This window comes from Ceratosolen solmsi, unplaced genomic scaffold (assembly GCF_000503995.2).
Source record: "Ceratosolen solmsi marchali unplaced genomic scaffold, CerSol_1.0 scaffold29, whole genome shotgun sequence".
Lineage (NCBI taxonomy): Eukaryota > Metazoa > Arthropoda > Insecta > Hymenoptera > Agaonidae > Ceratosolen > Ceratosolen solmsi.
Genome location: NW_011948417.1, coordinates 11288436 through 11312007, shown reverse-complemented (window position 1 = coordinate 11312007; position 23572 = coordinate 11288436). Strand labels below are relative to the sequence as shown.

General features: G+C 26.3%; 1 protein-coding gene across 1 annotated transcript in view; it reads right to left on the bottom strand.

Moving 5' to 3' along the window:
• Window positions 1-1574: 1574 nt before the first annotated feature.
• The window catches only part of Duox (dual oxidase), a 34944-nt gene continuing 12946 nt past the window's right edge, over window positions 1575-23572 (bottom strand). The window contains exons 6-19 of the mRNA XM_011496832.1: window positions 22909-23075; window positions 19145-19381; window positions 16327-16772; window positions 15574-15775; window positions 10255-10587; window positions 9081-9305; window positions 7373-7795; window positions 6618-6930; window positions 5057-5431; window positions 4318-4535; window positions 3624-4085; window positions 3056-3211; window positions 2849-2977; window positions 1575-1945 (exon numbers count right to left, since the gene is read on the bottom strand). Of these exons, the coding sequence (XP_011495134.1) occupies window positions 1817-1945; window positions 2849-2977; window positions 3056-3211; window positions 3624-4085; window positions 4318-4535; window positions 5057-5431; window positions 6618-6930; window positions 7373-7795; window positions 9081-9305; window positions 10255-10587; window positions 15574-15775; window positions 16327-16772; window positions 19145-19381; window positions 22909-23075 (3815 nt within the window). The 3' untranslated portion in view covers window positions 1575-1816. The remainder of the gene's footprint in view (window positions 1946-2848; window positions 2978-3055; window positions 3212-3623; window positions 4086-4317; window positions 4536-5056; window positions 5432-6617; window positions 6931-7372; window positions 7796-9080; window positions 9306-10254; window positions 10588-15573; window positions 15776-16326; window positions 16773-19144; window positions 19382-22908; window positions 23076-23572) is intronic.

The following is a 23572-nucleotide window of genomic DNA, read 5'->3' as shown; positions in this document are numbered from 1 at the left end:
TTATTTGCGATAACTTAACAGGTTTTCAAATTGTATGAGTTTTTAATAAAGAAATGGTAAGAAAGGTTATACATATTTTTCTTCATACTTGTTTGATAAATATGGTTTATGGCCATTTTAGATGTTATCTATACTACAGACGATAACGAAAGCTCTCTCTCATTCAACACGTTTTCCTATTTCATCCTGCCTATTCGCAATTATATTCTATGCAGAAAAGTGTAATAAAAAATTTAATATATGTGAACTTGTCTATGTGTTTTCATGTTAATGATTATATCATTCTTTTACAATCAGTAATATATAACAAATCTCATCAAAGACATTAGACACTAAAAGTTGATATCACAATAAGATTAATGAAAATTTTTACATTTTTTCGAAAATCAAACATACATTTTTTTATTAAAACAATTATTTTTAGATAATATATTGAACTGAGCATTTTTAATGTAAATATGTATTAATATCTAGTATTTTATTAAAGTTTAAAATCTTTGACCATAATAAATATAATTATTATTTATATTATAATTATACTTTTTATTTATTGTTAACATTATTTAATTTTAAATATACTTTTGTTAAAATTAATTTATTGATCCAATTTTATAAAAATCTGAATCTAATCCAAATTTTAGAAAAATTTACGCAGTACTGTATAATATTATCTTTTCAATATGATTAAATATATTCTTCCCAGGATAATTACAATTACTCCCAATTGACTTCAGTGTTAAATAACTCTTTCGAAATCGACGTTATTGAACTATTTTACCTAATTTTTAGGCTGAAACATTTACTCTTAATATTTAATGTCTTCTAATTTATTTATATATTGATAACAAAAATATGTTATGTTTTAAATCTGTAATATTTTATATCTACAATGGTTAACATATTTCATCTTGAATATTGAAATTGACAATATTGAAATCTATAAATAATTATTTAAATTTCTGTATATTTCGAAATTAAAATTGAATGTACAGTATACATTAATCAAACAATATACAATAATTGAATATTTAGAATTTTTCATTATTTATTATATTACTTAATTATTTATTTAAATTATTTAATTTGAAATTTGACAACTTATTTTTTTCAAATTCTTTTTTTTCCAAAAAATTATAAAATATTTATTATTATTATTATAATTAATCGAATTAGTTATATATATATATATATATATATTACATAAAAAGAACATATTGTTATATAGTTGGAAAACATACAATCTTTAGTGGATTTTAATTTATTTATACTGGTATATAGCATACATTTTTTGTAAATTAAAATTTGGAGTTATATTATTATTATTCATAATAAGAAGATATATGTTCTTTTTTATATTTATATATGCTTATATATATATATATATATATTTATATATTTAGATATTTATGTTCTTTGATATAAGATATAAAAATATTCACTTTTATCTGAGCTTTACATTTTTTTAATTCGAATGTGCAAACTTTACATTGATCAAGAACGAGGTATATTTGCAATGATTATCAGGTTATACAAATAAGAAAGGATACATATTAAATCAATAAACAGCAAAATAATTAAATTGTATAATATGCTATTCTAATAAATAAGGATAAAACTTGCACATCAAATGCATACATATACACATACATATATTAGTTGCTAGATTGTTTAGCAAGTACATATGCAACTGATTTTTCAAACTGTTTCTTAAATTCTTGATAAATATATTTCGAAAAAATAAATAAATTATTTTTAATTAATTTGTAAAGGCTGAATATCAGAATAACAGAATATTATCAACAATTACAAGCCATGTTTACCCAAAGTTTTCGAAGTGGTGTATAAAGTACGGTAGTCGTCGACCTTTATTCACCTCATCACATGCAGACATGACGCTTTTGGTAAGTGGAAGTGGGCCACAGCTAAAAACTCCTATTTTACTCACCTACATTGATAAATATCAGACTTTTTATATTTAGTAATATTCACAATTCCTTAAAGTCAAACATGTTACGATAATTTTTTAAATATACAAAACGTTTATGTTGAAAAATATAGGAAATACAGCAAATGTTTTGTAATCAATTTTTACATTTTGAATTTACAAAATAAGATTACCACAACCGATTGCTGATATTTCACAATAGAAAGTAACAGCACACAATACTTATAAAAGTGTAAAAAAAATATACTCCATAATCCTTTTGTTTTCCTCTAAATAAATTTAAGCATAAAGTGTATTGATTCAATTTTAATTTATTATATTGTATTGCCATAGTATCGAGTATGTTATTAGTAAAATTTCTATAAACCATGCTTGAAATAAACTATGAAATAGTTATAAAAAATACAAACTTTTGTTATTAAAATATTTAATTTTATTTAAATATTACTTTCGATAATTTTATAAAGTACGTTGACCAATAACTAAGAATAATTACGATTTATATTAAAATATGATCCAAATTCTAATTATTTATCGTCTATAAATTTATATTAATATAATTAAGTAATTTGTTTACTTTTCATTGAAATAGATATTTTAATTACTATTACATGTATGACAATTCAATAAATTACAATATATTAAATTGAAAATATGTATTTTTAAAAAATTACTGTTTATTATTTGCATAAATTAAGTAATATTTTTCTTGATCAAATACTAAAATGAAAGAAAAGTAAACTTAAAATAATTATTAAAGAAAAATATTAATATAAAATATAAACCGGATAATATATTATTAATATAATTAAAACATTACATTAAAAAATCTCATTTATAATATATAAATCAATGAATTTTTATTTTTAAAATGTTTCAACCTTAAATTAAAATTATACTTACATAACTATGTTTTTTCTGAACAAATTTTAAAAATGAAGTCATATCAGGTCTTCCAAAATGATTAATCGCCTTTAAACCGGTAAAAATACTTGTTTTCGATAGTCTATGAAAATGATTTTCACAAATATACTGCAATGATAATTATAAATTAATAAACAAAATTATTATAAAATATTTTTATGTATAATTAATAAATCATTAACTCACGAGCATTGTAGTTCTTAAATCAAACTTATGAAAAAACTGTGTTATAAAAATATGTATTTCAAGAACATTTGTTACATCTTTTTTTTCAACGTCTCTTAAAACATCGATAAACCATTCAAAATGTTTATGAGATGGACAAATCCATAAGAAATAAACCTAAATAATGAATATACAAATTAAATATTGATAATTATTTTATAGTAAAATTTAATATTGATTAAATAATTCATTGCAAATTATAAATAACGAAAAGATGGGACATTAAGTTTTTTTAAATCTATTTTTATAAAAACAATTTGATCATTTAATGATAAAATGTCATTGATACTAATTATGAAAGGGTAAATTAAATGTGTTAAATTGAATTGTGTTAAAGCGAATCGCAATAATCTAAGTATATTATTAGGATGCTTTATTAGAAATGATTTTCTTATATCATAAGTATTTCATAAATATAAAGTAGTTAAGTAACAAACAAACAAGTTAGATATTTCAGTTACATTGTAATCCTTAGCTACAGAGGGATAACTCGGTAACAAAGTTTGATTAAAATTTTAAATTGGCGTACCTTTTTGCACGCCATTCCAGAATATCTATTAGTTGATGTACCGAATACGAGATCATTAAGCATAGAGGCATAGGGCGTAACGCCAATTCCTCCGCCAACCATTACCGCAACTTCGAACTTGTACCAGTCTTGATTACCACCCCCAAAGGGACCTTCGATTCTGATCTTTGGACGCTCAAGCTCTATATTATAGTTGCATGGATCAAAATAATTTCGCAATTTCCAGGTCCATGGTCCCTGAGCTTTGATATGGCATGAAAGGAAATTTTCATGCGGCGCCGAGGTTAACGTGAAGGAGTGGAATTCATTTGAGCGGAAAACGCTGCAGGCTAATCGCACCCACTGCCCCGACAGATATTTTAAATTCGGAGGTCGATAAAATTTGATCTTAATTACATCTGATGGTAGCAATTCAGTTTCGATTAAATCCAGAGCCATGTATTTGGTACGCAGACTCACCACCTATATATAAATAATCATAAAATGTAAAAATTTTAAAAATTTGTGGCAAATTTTAACTTATTATTTTGTTATCGTCAATAAGAAGGAATATTAAATATTTTGAGAAATATATGAAAAGTATCGATTACTTAAAGTTTTATTAAAGTCTTCAATATTATAAATAGTTATATTATAACTTTATTTATAAAATAATCGTATATTTATTATAATAATTATAAGTAAAATTATGAACCTTATCAACTGCAAATAGAATGGCCGGCCCGATGAAGAACAACCAAAATCGCGGGGATCCAGTCAATCTTGCTAAACCATGAATCAAAGATAATGCATATAGTAAAATGTATAAACTGTGAGTCTTCCAAAAAAACTTGTATGCTTTTTGTCTTATGGTTGGATGGGCAAAAACAAATATTATTGTCATCACAATAAATAGAAGTATTCCTGTAATTCCTATAATATAAATAACAAAATATTTTAATATTATTATTATTGATAATTATTTACGATATCTATAATATACAAAGAAAATACGTTAACGTGCACATTTCAATTATTACTACATAAAATTGAATTATTATTTCATAAAAATGTATTTAATATATGTTTAATTAATTTTATTTCATTTGAAAGTCAATAATGTTATAAGTTAATTAATTTTTTAAATTAAAACATACTCAACAATATATATATGATCATATACATTAACATATCAGGTGAAACTGATGAATTTAAAAATTTTATAAATAGCACAAAAAAATTTTGTTTGAAATACAACAGAATAATTTTTTATTTGAGAATAATAAGTGAATATTGATTTGCAAAATTTCAATTAGATATTTGAGTAAATTATTTGTCATCCAATGTTAAAGGATAATTGTAAATAATAAGTATTTGATTAATTTAGATTTAATATTATTAAAAACAAAAAGTGAATAGAATGAAATGAGCAAAAAAATATTGTTATACCATACCTGTAATAGTTTTGAAAAACCAGAAGGAAATAGTGGGTCTCGCGTCACTTGCAAAGCTGAGCTCACTGCTGAGACATCGAAGGTGAGCCAATGGTTGCGTGGAAACGTGATAGAAATTGACAATATGTCCAATGCTATGGAGGATTGAAAAAAATCCCGCTGTACAGGCAACAATCTTATGAAACTGAATATAAGAATCAAGGGGTATATACTGTTGCATCGAGAATTCTTTCAGTTTGGTTAGACTATTTCGGCACATGGTCAACAACAGAAGACTGTAGCAGAAAGAGAGAGCGGCTGCCGATCCACGAGTTATCGCAATACCTACCCCCATTATGTGTCGCAAGTCCGTATGTTCCGCCATAAATGAATAATCTGTCAAAGTATAGAGTATAATCATTGGTAAACTAAATCTATTTATACAAGAATTGATGCATTAAATAACCATCAAAGTATTTTTTAACGTCAAAATTGATATTACTCTGACTAAACAGTAGTCATGAATTTATTTCAAAATAATATATAATAGATATATTTAATATATTAATTATATTATTAACATTTTATAAGTTTGAATTGGATTAATTAAGCTAATATTATGAATACACTAATCCCTGGCATTTCATTACAGTGCTGTATTATTTTGTCATTAAATCATTATATATCATGATTTAATATAATCTACAATTTTTTAAAGCTGTTATTAAAATTATAGTAAATATGGTTTTAGATATTTAAAATTTTTTATATATAAACACTTAAATACTACATTTGAGTCACTGTAATTGCATTAATGAATTTATTTATTCGTCGTATATAAAATTGAAACATAATATCTAGTAAATAACATGTTAAAGCTGAAATTTGAATTTTTAACATTAACAATATATAATAATAAAAAGCTTCAATGAAAAAATAAGAAATTGAATATTTTGAATTTAAAATTAAAATGAAAATTGGTACGTAAAAAAAAAAAAAATTTTATAGCATATTATAATAAAATTATAGTTTCATATAAATGTATTAGAAATCAAAAGAACAAATGAATTTTTAACATTTTAAATTGTAATGTATGATTGTAATAATTTGCCATTTAAATGTAATTTAATCAGATTACTCTTAAATTTATTAAATATACGTCAATTTTTATTAAATAAATAGTTTCTATTACATATGATTAAATAAACAGTAAACAATAAAGGTCGATAAAAATAGTCAATCAATAAGGTAAATGAGCTTTTTGCTATGTTTACTAAAATAATTTTATGTTGTCAAAGAAAATTATAAGTATTTCGGTTAAATACTCTTAAACTTTAATATTTGTTTTAAATATATTAAAAATTTATGGATATTTTAACGAATAATTGTTATGTAAAACTTAATAACAGTTTATAACAGTTAATAACAGTTTCTTTATAAAAATTATAGAAGCATAAGAACAAATAAAAATATTTCTATATTAATTTATTAACATAATTAATTTTAATTTTATAAATATTAATTATATTTCTACATTTTTATTTAAAATTATAAAATATGATTAATCAAAAATAATACTTACAAATAAATCTTTCCACAAAAAGAATAATAGTAATTACATAAAATATGAAGAGGTAGTATATATTTTGTCGATTTTCCTCAAGAAATGTTGATAGTGCATCCCACTGTTTATGAGCAAAACCTTTCGAATCTTCTGGTGGAAGTTGTTCAATATGAAAACTCGTCATACGAGCAACATTTGTTGACGTATCTAGAAAATTCTGTTTGGCACCTTTACAATCCAAACCAATTGCTACGAAATCTCCTTTATATTCTTTCATCATTAATTTAAAATCGTTGTACGTTAAATAATTTTTTCTTTCCAACCCTGCATTCTTAACATATAATTTGAAGTTTTTATTTTATTTTAATTCAATTATTTTACACAGATATTTATATACAATGTAAAAGAAATATTAGTATCAAATTCTATTACTATTAATTTCTTACATTTAATTAGAAGAATAATGAAATTACAATTTTATGATTAAATTATGAATTCAAATTAATTACTGTACGAAACAATATGTTATTATTATGGTTCCATTTTGGTTTATGTATTAAGCTTATCTTGCAAATTTAAATTGTTATTTATAATGTGAATCAACATAAATTGTTTGTCCCTTTCTTTAATTTATTATTTTTAAATAAAACTTGTTCTATCTCATTGTTAAAAATTATATTATTCCTTTATATAATTATAGTGTATTAGAAATCATTTAATAATTGAACAGATACATTGTTTAAAAGAAGTTTAAGATTCATATAATCACTCACTTGAAACATTCCATCAATAAGTTCCGTGACATGATCATCAGATAAGCTAGTTGTTCTTGCAATTTCAACGAGGGATCTCAACATTTCTGAGAGTTCCTCTTTATCGATAACACCATTACTGTCTTTATCGCACATATCGAAGATAATTCTGAGTTTATCTTCAGTTTTTCCACGCGAGAAAAGCAATACGGTGTCCAGAAACTCTTGGAAGGAAATACGTCCATCGCTATCTTTGTCTACGATGTTGAACATCTTCTTTACAAAAACAGCATCTGCCTTCATGCCTAGAGCACTGGCAAATTCACTTTTGGACAGAGAAGTACGCATCACAGTAACTATTTCGCCGCTGTTACTGGTCTCAGGGCAACGACGACGTTCATTCGGTCGCAAACCGAATGTTAAAGCATATGCTTCTCGAAAGAACTGGTTGACAAACAATTAATTTTTGAGTTTAAAAGTTATACTTTTATTTTTATATTTTATTTACACTTTATATTGTATTATGTAATAAAGCTTACGGGTACTTTCTATTATAAAAAGAGGTTTAATGTATATTTATAAATATATTTCACTAAAGATATAATTTGAAAAACCTTAAAATATTATATTTTATCTGAGCTAAATTAACAAAATACGCTTTTATAATTAAGGCAACCTTTTTTATTCATGCAATTTTATACAATTTAACGCGAATAGTTATAAATAAATTTTTAAGATAATATTTATTCTATAAAATTTAAGCCCAAGAAAAAGGTAAAAATATATATTATTAAAAATGTTCTATATATGTCTATATAATATTAATCAAATTCATTTATTATTAAAACTTATAAATTGTAATCTATGTATCCAAGTATAATTATTTTTGTATTTGCAAGTAAAAATTATATTTTATATATTATACCAGTACAGATTAATAAAAAAGTGTAGTATGTAGATTTCTCAATTTCAACTCAAGTTTTATATATTTATATGTAATTAAGTCAGAAACAGGTCAATTTATTAGATCAATTTATTATTTTTATAAAAATTATTCACGTATATATTAAAATTATATTCTGATAAACTGAATATACGAATTTATTTCAATATCTATAAAAATACATTGTTACATAATATAGTATAATTTTATATTACTTATTGAAGAATTGAAAATGAATTTCTTTTCTTTCAATTTTAAAGCTATAATCTTTTATATAAAGCAATTATTAAAAATATATCAATTTATGCCGAATAAATTCACAAAAGAAAAATGTAATAATATATATAATAAATATATTGTTTGTATAATAATATTAAATATTACATATTTAAAGTTATTTATAATTATTGAACAATATTTTTTTTGTATTTTACAAAATGGGAGAGACAATATTTAAATGGAATTTTATTGTACATTACTAAAAATTTTTTTAAATCAACTTACACAAATATTATATTGTATTATTAAAATATAATTTATAATATTATAGATAAAATATATATAATCTATGTAGAGTATCTACAAATATATTTTCAAATAAATAAAATTAAAGTTAATAATTCCATCCAAATAAATTAAAAAAAATTATTGGGCACAAACAACTTATAAATATAAATTTAGTTCGTATTATATTATTACAATTATTAAATAAAATTTATATTAAAAAAATATCAAACACAGGTAAGTTAAATAAACTGAAAAATTATTTCGATAAAATTATAATACCTGTTCGAGTTTCTTTTGCCGTCGTTCTTTTGTTTCTGCTTTAGCTAGCATTACTTCACGATTTGTTTGGACGAGGACGTAATGTTTCTTATGCGATGTAAGAAAGGTTTCCAGTTTCGTGAGAAACTTCCGTCGTGAGCCAATTGAGTCGAGTTCTAGAACAAGGTCATAATCGCGCGGAATGTGTAGTAGTACCAGACCTTTGCAATGTTCAGACACATTCTCCTGTGATCAAAAACCAATAGCATTTTTTATGATTACTTCAAATTCATTCATTGACTCGTTACTATTGTTTATGTTATAATTGCAATAATTCTCTCCAAATTCGTTTCAAGAATTTCTAAATGTGCCACAGTTAATCATCCCGTATTTATATTGACAGACAGTTTATAAATACATACAAATTTTAGTTCCACAGTGTTTTTTCTAATACACAGTTAACATTTGAAATTTCAATGTTCAATTCAATTCAATTCAAAAAATTGGAAAAATTAACAAATTTTTATTTATTTAAATGATATTAAAAGTTATACATTTGAAATTCTGTTATTTAATATTTATTAGTAATAAAAAGCATAAGGCTACAAGTCATATATTTTTTATAATAGCACCACCCTTTTAGTATGTATATAAATAGAACAAGCTTTGAAAAAATATTGTTTATTTATGGATTATTAAGATAGTTTTGAAATATACTTGCTATGTAATGTTTTTAATAGTGCTGTAAGAATTATATTTACTGTAATTTTATAAAGTGTCAAATTTAATAAAATAAAGTAAATTTATATTTTTGTATTTTATTTGGTATTTATTTTATTTATTTTACGTGGCAGATTTTTTTTTATTGTGCAAGTTATAAATATTTTATCGTACTCTACTTATATATATATATATATATATACATAAAGAATTTATGAAATAACCAATTTATAACAAAAATAGTTTACTATGTATGTACAAGGTTTAAAAATATTGTATTAAAATAAAATATAAGTTTAATATTCATTATTCTATTTATTTGTATGCGAACAGCAAACGCAATTATTAATCTCAACGATCAATACAAAATCTATTGATGATTATTCAATGAATTAACTAAATTTTTAAATATGTAAATTCTAACTATTAACAGTGAAACAGTCAGAGTTGTTTATAAATAAAAAATAATAGATACCTGGGACTGTTCAATACTGACACTGTCGACATCCTTAAAATTGAATGTCCTCAGTGTTTGACCCTTACGGTCAACGATGTATAGTGCAGGTTCAGGTCCAAATTTGACTTTTACCATTCTACGATGATTAGCATGTAACCACTCACGTACTATCATTTTGTCAACGCAGATTTTGCTATCACCATTATTTCTCGTCTGTATTGTTTCTTGGAGGATCTTCAGTCGTCGACGCTTGCGATTCTGAAGTTTAATTAGTCCATATCCTATTCCCGCGCATATAATTGGGATGAATCCGAGAAAAATGCAGGCGTATATGTACACGAGCTCGCTACCCTGTCATTGGATAAAGATAAATAATAAGTTTAATAGAGCTTAAAGTATTCTTGTAGGTCTAATTACACGAAATATATATTTTATACAAATTCCAACCTGTTTATAATGAATTTCTATAATTTACACTTTTTTTATTTATATTGAATTTAAAATATTATTATAAGTTACAACAATTTTTTAAACGATCTTTTAAAAAATTAAGGTTTTTTATTACTTTGTACTATTCACGTCTAATGAAAATATTTCTATTTATTGTATAAATAGAAAATATATTGTTAATGATTGAAACGACGAGTTTACTTATGCGATCAGTGTTTTATACACTAAAATAAATTAATAAACTAAAAAGATACTGTATGTAAGAATTAGATGTAATTCATTATTGTAAAAAATTACTGTCTCTAACTATTACATTGTACTTCATTCAGTTAATATATGAATTATATTATTAAATCATAATATTTATATTTGTTCACGATCATATCAATCTCTATAAGAGAAATAATAATATATTATAGATATATATATAATAATTTTCAATATTTTTTTAGATTTTCCTTGATATATATAAAATTCATTTTTAGTGTTTATCAAAATGTTTTCATTTTACATGATACTTTTATTTCATATTGTTCGAGAGTAAAAAGAAAGTCTCGCCAAGGTTGCATGAGACTCGAAAAGGTTTGTACATCTGTGAACTCGTAAACAGCAATTTATTGCCTTTCGTATTAAAGACGTAGTGATTGTTTTGAATGCAATGAAGATCCTTGAGACTTACCATCAATTCCCGGCTAGCTTGTTTAATTATTATATTTAATTTAATTTAATTATAATAATTTAATTATAATGGAGATTATTATTAATTGCAATTTTCATCAATTCAACGATTTCAAGGCATCTTGTGAAGCGACACCTCCTATATAAGAAGCCAATTAAGAAATCGTATCTTCATATAAGATTCAAGAAGAGTCTACAACATCCATACGTAAATTGTGTAATAAATTGTATAATAAATATATAATTAACCAACTCTCACGACTCTTGTACAGCCCCTACATCTCACTCCTTCCCGAGCATCTGCTAGGGCGGGCGGTAAACTAAGCTATTGAAGCATTGGCAGTTCGAGCCAACAATTACATTACTACAACTTTCGAACACATATATAATAAAAAAACAATAAAAAATATTTATTATTATTACGGATTACAGCAATTTTACGCGGTAAACAAAGTTGGAGAGGTAAAGACACCTGCGCTTAGGTAGAAACATTTGCGCGCCGAGTTATAAACACAATTCTACGAAATCGAGAAACTTCACTACTCAAAATAGTCGAATATTACATTACAATTCCGACTAACAAGGGCCGACGAACTCTTCAAGGTTAGACTCTAGTGACGTCACTCTAACAATCAACATGACAAGACTGATCCAGAATTCACCGGAATCGCAAGCCTGTACTATGATATTTAAGGAGACGCGCTTGACGCTCTCGCTCTCTTACTAGTTCAATCAAGCATTCATCAAGATCGGATCGCCGTTCTACAGATCGACTCCAGCTCAACGTAAGCCAAGTTCATTCGGCCACCCAACACTGCACAGATCGACTCCAGCCCAATGGAAGCCAAGCTCACTCGGCCCACCAACACTGCAGAGATCGACTCCAGTTCAACGGAAGCGAAGCTCACTCTCAGCCTACCAACGCTGCTACAGAAATCGACCTCAACACACATAAGCTACGCTATTACACACGTTCTTACGGATCACTAATACACGGCTCTCACCAAGTAAGTAAGCAGCAATACTAATACGTGGTATACGGTACTAGGAATCCTCTCACCCGTCAAGCAGTGACGTGACACGGATATCCTCCCTCCATTAGGCCGCTACAGTGTGCATCTCGCTAGCGGCAACGGCAGATCCACGCTGTCTCCGTATCAGTGACGTCTCACAGGCGTCCCCCACTCAGGCCGCTACAGCTCTTCTCGCCAGCAGCAACGGCGGCATCATCGCTGCCCCCTTACACTAGTTCATAACTACGAGTAGGAGAATCAAGCACCAAGCTACCAAGAATACACTTACAGGATTCTTGTCGCTCATATTAATTGAAGAAATTCTAATCTATTCATTGTATCATACATTCAATTCGACATCCATAGACCACTGACTATTTATTATATTTATTATATTCAATAAAGGGAAAGACACCACATTCAAAGGCAGTGTTGAATTATTGCATTGTCCCTTCCACTTGCCAGCAAGCCTCCATCAACCATCACAGGGAGGCTTTTAGTCTGATCCCAAACAATTATATTAAAACTGATAATGTAATGTTTAATATAATGTTGCGTAAAAAATAATACCGTATTACTAACTACAACGGGGTCACTATTGTAATTGTAATATTAAAAAGTATTGTTCGGGATTGAAGCAAGTTCCAAAACCGCCGATTGTCAGCATCGCCGGCCTTTTAGATCTCATATTTCTGCAAACACTTTGGACGAGAATTTTCGTATTCTTGTTATGTTTTAGTTTCAAATGGGCCGCAATGTTTATATGGTCTTCGGGTAATAACATCACCCGAAATTCTCTAAAGTTATTACGCCTTGTTTTTTCTTTCGTCGAATTCCCGAAACTTATAGATTATTCTTTCTGTCTCATGTAATACTCCAGTGCAGCAACGACGATGCCTTGCTGCCAGCTAAGGAAGCCGCCGCGTGAATATATAAGGCAAGTACGCGACATGTCTCGCTCTCTTGCTGAAGTTCCCTCTTACTGAACCGCGCTTGCTGCAAGCCTCTTGCCGTGACCCAACCGCAGTGAACCGATTTAACCCTTTCCTAGTAGAAGCCATGGCACGGGTCTTGGTCGTCTGCCTTCAGCAAGACCGCTATGTAACGGTCAGTATTTTCAGCAGAGCCGCCGCGGAACGATCAAGCCTTTGGTTTTCGTGCGCGTATTCAAAAGGCTTATAAGCTCATTGCAATTCTACCTCTCGTTCACTCAACAGTTATTGTCACTCAGTGTGTTTTAGTATATACTGCGACAACGACATGTGGCCGCATGTTCGGCAACCAACCTAAAGATACATGTGCATATTAAAAGGAGTTAGCAAGAACAGGTACTGATTTAACAGTGATGCCAATTGAATCGTAATAAAAAAAGGGCACACCAGCCACGCACATCCTTTTATATTATTTAAACATGCTAGTCACCCAAGCGCAAATCAAGTTTCATATAATTTCTATTCAGAGTCGATACAGGTGACAGAGTACGCTCTCTCGAACTAACAAGTCGAAGAACGTTCATTCACCCCACTACAGTCGACAGGTGACGCAATACGCTCCGCAGGCTAATAAGCCAGAGACGAACGCTTGTCAAATACGTTTAATTACATTGTCAAGGCCAGACAACAGTTTATCAAATAATCGACTATAAATACATTTTCATCAAGTCCTTCAGAGCTCGAAGGCTTGTCATTTATTATTCTTGCGTTTGACTAGTTTTCATCTACTCCCATTCTCACTAGAGGCATAATTTACTATATACCAATTTCCACCGAGACTATTTACACTCTACTAACTATGGTCATTCTCTCTACAAGGCACACTTTATTTCATACACCATCTTCTCATGCTCATGAATGAGCATGATCGACTACACGGGCTGATCCTTACAGCATCAGCATAGAACTGACATTCAAGATCCACATTAATGTACACAGCATTAACGACATCACCATCACCTTGAAGAAATAACCTCACCACACAGTAGAATATTTTCCCTTCTCTCACTTGAAGCAATAAAAACTGCAGTATTATAATATAATTGACAACAAGAATAAGCGATATCTTAACACAATAATAATATACTGTGCTTAATTTCAGCCCTTCCACTTGTTATTTCCTCACTAGTCATCATGACCAGAGACTAATCCACTGAACTATTCAATTGGCAGTTTGAGCCATAAAATAAAAATCCTTAATCGAACAAGAATAAAAAGAATATTATAAATTAAATAAAAATTTAAGTATATATTCTTTCAAATCTTATCATATATTTCTTAAGTATAGAAATTGTATAATTTGATAACATTTAATTTGATTTGTCTGATTCACTCCTGTAAATTTTAAATTTATTCTTTTTGAGCAATTAGCTCGCACTTATGTAAGATAGTGTAAATTAAATGGTAATAAAATAAAATTACAATTTATCATTATAATTGATAAAGCATGAAACTAGTTTTATAGAGTATTTATAGATTCTTTGCCTTTTTCTGGAAATGATATTACACGATTATGTTCTGAATTATAAATTCTTTAAGTTTTATTTAGAATTTTATTCTTGGAATAATTACATTTATTATTTACTTTGATAATCTTATTAAATTATTTAAAAATCCAAAAAACTTTTGCGTTTAAATTTTTTCTATTAAATCACATTAATTTATTTTTGATGATTACTTTATTTCATATTTTTAATATGTTTATAAAACCTTTTATGTACTTATATATCAGTAATTAAATTTGATTTGGTAGGAAATATTTATCGATTTATATACTTATAAATTATAGTAGGCACAATATTTTATAATGATGATTAAAAAATATATATGCCATTATTAAATTCATTATATATTGAATACAGAGTTTATTAGAAATATATCTCTTTATTTCTAATTTATTTGACTATACGTGAAATGATTCAAAAATTATTTTTGATAAAATAATAAATTGAATTAACAAAAATTAATTTAAAGTTCTTTAACGTTTTCTTATCATTTATTTTGAAAATATCTTTTCATTATTTATAAAATTGATAATAATATAAAGTATGATATAAAATAAAATGCTAATCATATTTATTAGTTGAAAGATTTGCATTCCTTCTTAAATATCTTAAAATAAATAAGTGAACAAATTTTTAAGTTTATATATAATTTTATGTATTTAATATTGCAGTTATTTAAATGTCTTAAAGAGTGATTACCTCGAAGTAATCGTAACGCTGAAGTGGTACACACGGTTCGAGCATCGAAGGGGTAAGTTGATACGGTTGTTCACAAGGATCTCCATCAGTCCATAGAAAGACATTATGTTGAATTGAATTCGTATTTATATTTGTTGTGTTTGAGATTATGTCCCACAGTCTTACTTTTTTAATGTCTTCTATCTCGTTTTTCGTAAAAATTCTATAAATTAATATACGAATTGATTTGTTGTGCTTGATATGAGTTTATAAAATTTATACAATATAATATTTTATTAGGTTATTAGGTATTTTAAATTTTATGTTATATTTTTTATGATAATGCACGATATTTGAAATATGTATCTACACTAACGTCGAAATAAGTAATATGTAATACAATAATTTCGTTTTGTATATAATTTATGATACTATTATCTTGTAAAATTCAAATTCTATGTATTTGTGATTTTATGTAAATTAATGATTTAACAAATTTTTTCATATCAATTCACTTGAGCATACATTAATGTATTAAAAAAATTCTACTGTTTGTATTATTAAATTATTATCAATTATAAAAAATTATAATAAGTATTATCAATGATTATATAAAAAAAAGCTAATAATACGCGATGTCCTAATATATATCAAATATTTTATTTTCAATGTGTAATTTTGTGCTAGATTTTTCTTATAATTGGCATTTTAATACATGTACATTACTTAAGTAAAATGTAGATAAATTATATGAGAAAAGATAATTAAACGCACCCATTTTGCTCATTCTCAAACCAGAATCTATCAGCATCTCTTAATCTCAAAAATTGATCCTTGATGACGGCGGTGAAGAGCTCTCCGGGTCCCGTTATCGACTCTAACATACCACCTAGATAAGTGTCGACATTATTCAAATTGTTCGAATATATCTCCATCAAATCTCTGAGCAATTTGGGATTACGCTTGAAAAGCACGGGATTAATGTCGTTCCAGGTTTTACGAGACGACAACCCAAAATGCATGCGAGCTGTGTTATAGTCCGGTAGACCGTTATCTCGGCCTCGCATTATATTCAAAGCTCCTAAGTCTCGTCTTGAAAACTCCATTGGCCCGAACAAATTGTTGCGGATATCGGTTCCCAGGAGATTATCTTCACGCTCAGCTATTTGCGATGCTAGTCCCATTAGCAGCTCGTCCACTGTACTGTTTGCTAGGATTTCCTAGAAATCCAAGATCAATATTCGTTACTAAATATTTACAAAAGAAGTGTAATCTAGAACTAAAATATATATTAAAAGAGCTTATAAATATAAACGTTTATTCATATCCTTATTCTTATCATATTCAAATAATTATAGAAAAATTATTTCCCAAAAATTTCCAATCTAATGTTATTTTTTCATAATTCATTTTATGTTTATTTAAACATTATGAGAAATTATTCAATGAAGCGAACAATAAAAAATCATTAGAGTTTATTTTATTTAATATTATAATTTTATTTAAAATTTTTTCTCGAAATTTTTATTAACTTTGTACTAATCTTTTGTAACATATAAAACTTATAATTTTCATTCTAAACACGTTAAAATTAATCATTTAAAATATAAAATATTATCAATATATTATTTTAACTAATGTATTCTATAAGTATATGGTTTGTTTTATAGAATTAATCAATTTTAAATTTATAATTACTGAAAATACAAAAGTTTTATTTTCTGTACATAAAAATATATAATGTTAATTATTAAAAACTATTTTTTTATAGTCAAATAGTATTATAAATGCTATTATTCTAAAAATATTAAATCGATCGATTTATTAAACTTGACGGATTTATTACAGAACAATGCGAAAATTTAGCTACTTTTCTTAAAACAAAAGATTAAAAACAAATTTATTATGTCATTGTAAAGCTTTTCAATGTACAAATCGAACTCATAAACTAATAAACATACACTAATAAAATATAATAAATTTTATTTGGTTATTCAGTTATAAGTATTTATATTATTAGAATTATAAATAAGTTTATGTTATTCTTTTTAGTAAAATAATTTTTTTTCTATATTCAGTAATAAAAAATGATTTCAAATCTAGTACATTATTTTTCTTACAAAGATTATTAAAATATATATTAGAATAATGGTTTTATTTAGAATACTTTATAACATCAAATTATAATTTTTCAAATTATATCAAATTATAAACATTTCGTACATAGTGCATTTATTTTATATAATACTAAATTATATAGTACATATTATTTAAAGAATGAATTAATTCGTGAATTGCAATTCGAAATATTATATATATTTTATATTAAATAAAAGTAATGTATGCAATTTTGAACATTGATTATTTAAAGTAGTCTCACTCGCTAATGTGAACGTTGATAGAATAACGAATCACCTATCATTAAAAAAAAATAGTATTTGGTTTAAATACTCGTAAAAGGAAAGTAATTTAAAAATTATTTATAATATTATTGTCATAAGAACACATAATCATTTTTGCATACGGTGCATCTAAGCACATAATACCAGTTACTAAAATATAAGAAAAAAGTATTTAAAATACTTGATTATCGTTAATCTTTGATCAACTATAAAGCTGATAAATAAACTTTAATTAAAATGATTACGGAATCAAACATTTAAATTTTATTGAAAAAAGTACTTATCAAATAATTTATAAAGATTAACTTTAATAATAAAAGATACAAACATGATTTTAATGTAAAGTTATTAGTGAAAATAATAATACAAAAAAAAAATAAATCAAATAAATAAAATCATTTAAAAAGGACTCTACAAGAAAATAAAAAATATTAGTGATATTAAGAATGTAAACAAGAATAAGTTACTAATGTAAAAGCGATCTTTTTCAATTGATTTCCCTTTTAAACTCAGTATATAATCTCAATAAATCATATTATTGAATAATCAAATTTTTTAATTAAAAATAATATGTTACAAGTTTTGTAAAAAAAAATGAGCAAAAAATGTTTATGATAGCTATAGTCTTTATACTAGATTTACATGAACATAATTTTATATGAAAATTATTCTAAAATTATAATGAATTACAATAATTTTTAAAAAGCCTTAGTAACAGAAATGTGAATTCAAGATTATCAAGATGGACTATGTTTTTACATGACAACGATTTTTAAATATTACGTAGACTGGTAAATAAAATTGTACTAAATAAATATTATAATGCCTTAATACAGTTTATCATTATTGGATAAAAAAACAGACCACGATTTTAAAAATATTCTGATATTTTAAAATAATTGTAACTGTAAAGTAACTGTATTATGCAAGATGCGAATAAAAGTATATACGTAAGCATATAATTTTGTAATATAATTTAAGGTTAAACCATAAAATCATATTAATAGGCTTTAAACTACTAATCACCACAAGAACCGGTTATATTAGATACTCAATCAGAAATGATATATTAAATATCTCATATTAAGTACATCTCTCTAGATATAATAGTCAATATTGTTGAGGAACGTTTATAGCGTTTACTTTATCATGATTAAGAATCAAAAAGCTTTAAAAAACTGTAAACTTACGTTAGAATCCCACCAAGTGGTGCAGAGTCGAATAGCTGGTTGACCTCTACTTGTTTTTCTAAAATTACACTGTTCGTCTCGTCTATAAATACCTGGAGGTATCATCGTGTGACCAAATCGAAAAGCGGCACTTTGGAATATGTGACTGACACCTGGGTGGAGATCCGACTTGTAACCCTTATACGCTGGAATTTTTTCCCCAAGCAGCAAGGGTAGATACTCGTACATTATAATATTCTATAATATAATAAGTAATAAGGGATAAAAATGATAAGGAGATATCAAATAATTATAAATAAGTTTCAATATCAATATCCCATTGCATTTATTTTTAAACCTTGATTTATTACGATTGCAATATGTATTTATTTTCTTTTATCTTATTTATGAATATTAATAAATATGTAATAATATATAATAATTTATTACAAGATATTAATCCGTTGCAATTTAATGGAAAAAACTAACTCGCACATGTAAACTTCTTTCTTTTTATTATACAGAAAATGTAATTGCCTAAATATAGTTTTAGTTTCAGTTTGGAAGTGAAATTTAAAATGTTGAATAGTAGATTTCATACGTTTAGCAATGCTTGTATACAATCATTACGTAGATATCAATACTATTGGTATATAAATTATATTTCAAAACTTTTAAAAAGCTAAAATAACATTTCAGAAATTATAAATATTTATAAGAAATTTGAAAAGAAAGGAAAAGAAATCATAAGATCTAGAAGAAATTTATATGAAATTTATATGAAAAAAATCTGAAAAGGAAAATGAAAAATGATTATTTTATTTTCTACGTTATATAAAGAATATTCATATGTATCATAAGAATTTTAATTGTATTGATTGTAATAAAATAGTAAATAATATTCTGAAGTTTTACTGGTTTCTAAATTTAGTATGTATTCAGGATGGGAGCAGTTCACAAGAAATTTAATTTTCCTAAAGTTGTAATCGTTATAGCTTGCAAGATCGTAGATATTAACTCCGAAATTTCTCAATGATTTTAAAGCCTTTGCTTGCGAATGTCCTGTAATGTTTGTCTAGTTTCTGCATAGCAACGTCATTTGAATTCTACAAAATTTGTAGAGTCTTGTTTTCCTACAATTTTCGATCATTCTAGAGCTTAAATTCTGATGTCATGCAAGACCTTCGGAATGGCAACTCCTATGCATTGTTGCCAACTAATTAATCTTCCGTGCAAATATTTAAAGGACGCACGTGACAAGCTCGCTCTCTTAGTATAATTTTCTCAGTGAAGACGCCGTGGCACGAATCACGGTCTGCCTTAGCAGGACCCTCATGGAATAGTCGATATATCTCAACAAAGCCGCGACGGAACGACTAAGCCTTCACTTTCGTGCGCGTATTCAACAGGCTTGTAGGCTCACTGTAAGTTTCTCAATCAATCAGTTTTCAATTATTACTCTACATAGCATCTAAATTCCGCCTTATACCAGTCAGTCAGTTTTACAATATATACGTATATAATTTTGCCAGACTCTTCAATAATAAGCTAGTAAGTCAACAGTGAAGCCACAATTATTTATAACCATTTAAGTGCGCCATAGTTAAGCAGTCTAGAGTGCTGATTGCATTTCAAGAGTGAATTAAATAAGAAGGGCACCACCAGCGCACTCATCACAGAATTAGGTAAGACAATGAATTTCTGTGAATTTAATCGAAGGAGAAACCAAATATTGAAAGCACGTACGGCACTGATGGTGCGAATACACCAGCCGCGATAGGCACTATACGATCGCAAAGCTCCCAAGAACGGCTGAAGCTATACGAAGGTACACCAGCTACAAGGGCATTTTGTTGAGTCAATCACGAAGAGTCGTGATAACTACTGTCTTCCTCTTTATACTCCGGAGGAGGCTCTGTGCTTTCGCCGTACGCCTCCTGCAAGACGAGTCTTCCCTTTCATACTTTGAACAAGGCAATGCGTTTTCTGTATGCAATTCTGCAAGTAGCTACTGCAAGGGATCCGCTGAGGTATTAATTCAAATACATTAACATCAAGAGGAGACTCGTACCAAAAGCACCATATATAGCTCTATACAAGGAATGTCAAGGATTTACGCCCTGCACTTCTCAGTGTAACAATTCCGTCAAGCACATTACAACTAGAGGAGCTGCAAATCCATAACCTCCATCATCGACTAGCAGTGCCCGCTTTATTCCACGCAATTACCAACAAGGAGCGGTATAGTCTCAACGATTCTTACTAACAACGATGAATCGCATTTACATATTTATAACTCAAAACGAAATAAATGTCACAAAAACAAATTGTGTTGATTACAGAATTGAAGCATTACCATCAGTAATGCTTTGCCACTGATTCGCATTTTGCCACCAGTGAAATGGTCGGTATGGTCTAATCCAATCATCTGGTCTCTCGACCACCGAGTAACTGGAATTCTGAACTGTATGATAAGTATGAATGTTAAATACACCAATTATCAAAGAAAATTTGTAGATCAAACAGTTTATGTAGAACTATCCTTAAAGCATTAAATATTTCGTTTCATAATTAGTTATTTTAAATTTCTAATACTTATAGTAAATTAATTAAATAATTTCTTTGCATATTTTATATACATATTCTACATAATATTCTATGTATAGTGAACTCAAGTATATTAACTCAGATTAAGGAACTAAATTAATGTTTAGAGAATTTTTAGTAGCAACTAGAATTCAATGTTCATTATAATCAATATTTTTAGAGTAAACGTTTAAAACAAACGTTTTTAATAAAATAATTTATTTTATTAAAAATTTTTTTAAATTAAGCATTAAAATTAAATTAAAATATCTGTATTTAATAATAAATTAATAAAGTAGATTGATAATATTACCGAAGGATTTCATTAAACGAATAAATCATATTAAATGATAATAAGTAAAAGTCATTTTTTCGAAAATAAAGTACAAGAAACTTTAAATTTAAATTACATTGATTATATTTTTATGATCCGAAAGATTATACAATCAATTGTAATTTTTAAATATTTAATGGAGAAAATCTAAATTAAACATTCATAATTATAAAATTATATATTGACGATGTTTATTTATATAATTTATTATGAATCGATGTTGTAAAATTATAATGCTATAATAATTAGGCATGTAAAAAAATAGCCGTTAGAATACATCTCAATTTAAGAAGGTGTACCATTACAAATGTTCCACGTGGGGTTTGCCGATTACATAGTGTGTGATATGAGATTTTGAAATTTCACGATTTATTGTGGTATTAATTCCTCGTGTGTGTAATAGTTTCAAATGGAAAAGTATCGAGAAGAAATACAGTAACAGTATATATATGACTAGTAGTTTCTGGAAGCTATTTTTTTATAAATTTCCTTTACCTAAAAATAGATCTCATAATAAATATTCGATCAATCACATAAATGAAGGTAAATTATGCTTTCTTGTTTCGTGTTTCAAAAAATATTTTAAGGTATTCTGTAGTAAATTTTATTATATTGTATTATTGCATTTTCATTTCAATTGAAATTCATATTCTCCGAAAAAATGGTTTCGCACACATTTTATGTAACTGAACAATAATTTTGAAAACTATATTCAAAAACGACCTTTGTAATATTTTTTATTTTATAAAAATATTTTATATTTTGTGTATCTTATTTTTACTTTAAAATAATATAAAAATAATTTTGATTTACGAGCAAAACAATACTTATAAAGTAGCAATATAAAATGATCCCACAATCTTACTTGTAGAGTGCCCACGACAATTCTTCGTGTTCGTTGAAATACCTCTTCATCTGCCATTTCAGGATATTTGTACTGTACCCGTGCTGCAAGAATATTATGCCATCGATAGAATAAAATGGCAAAAACAAGAAGAGGAGGGTGCTGATTTGTCCTTGGATCACCTAGCACTAGTTTAGAAAATATAATTTATAATTGTATATATTAATATAATTTATAACTATATAAAAACTATAGAGAGTAATTATAAATTAATAAAATTTAGTTTATTCAAGTTCAAGTATTTTTCAACTAATTAAACAAAAAATTCACTATTTCGAATATTCACACAAAATTTGTCTATGAAAGGAAAATAAATACGTTTTATGTTTGTTTTTTAAATATTTATCAGTACTATGAGTAAAATATGTAAAGAAGAATATACAGATAAAATAATAAAAGGATAAGATGGAAGATATCGCTTTTAATAAATTAAATTTAAATATTTTTAAAACAAACAAAAATTTTATTAATAAGTTATTTAAAATTCGACTTTTCATTTCATGAAATAGAAGTATTTCAATGGATATGAATAAAAAGTAGAAAACAATTACATAATTTAAAAAGAGAGAAAAAAGATAACAATGCTAGTTATATTCAGTTACTGTAAATAAGGCCTATAGTTTCT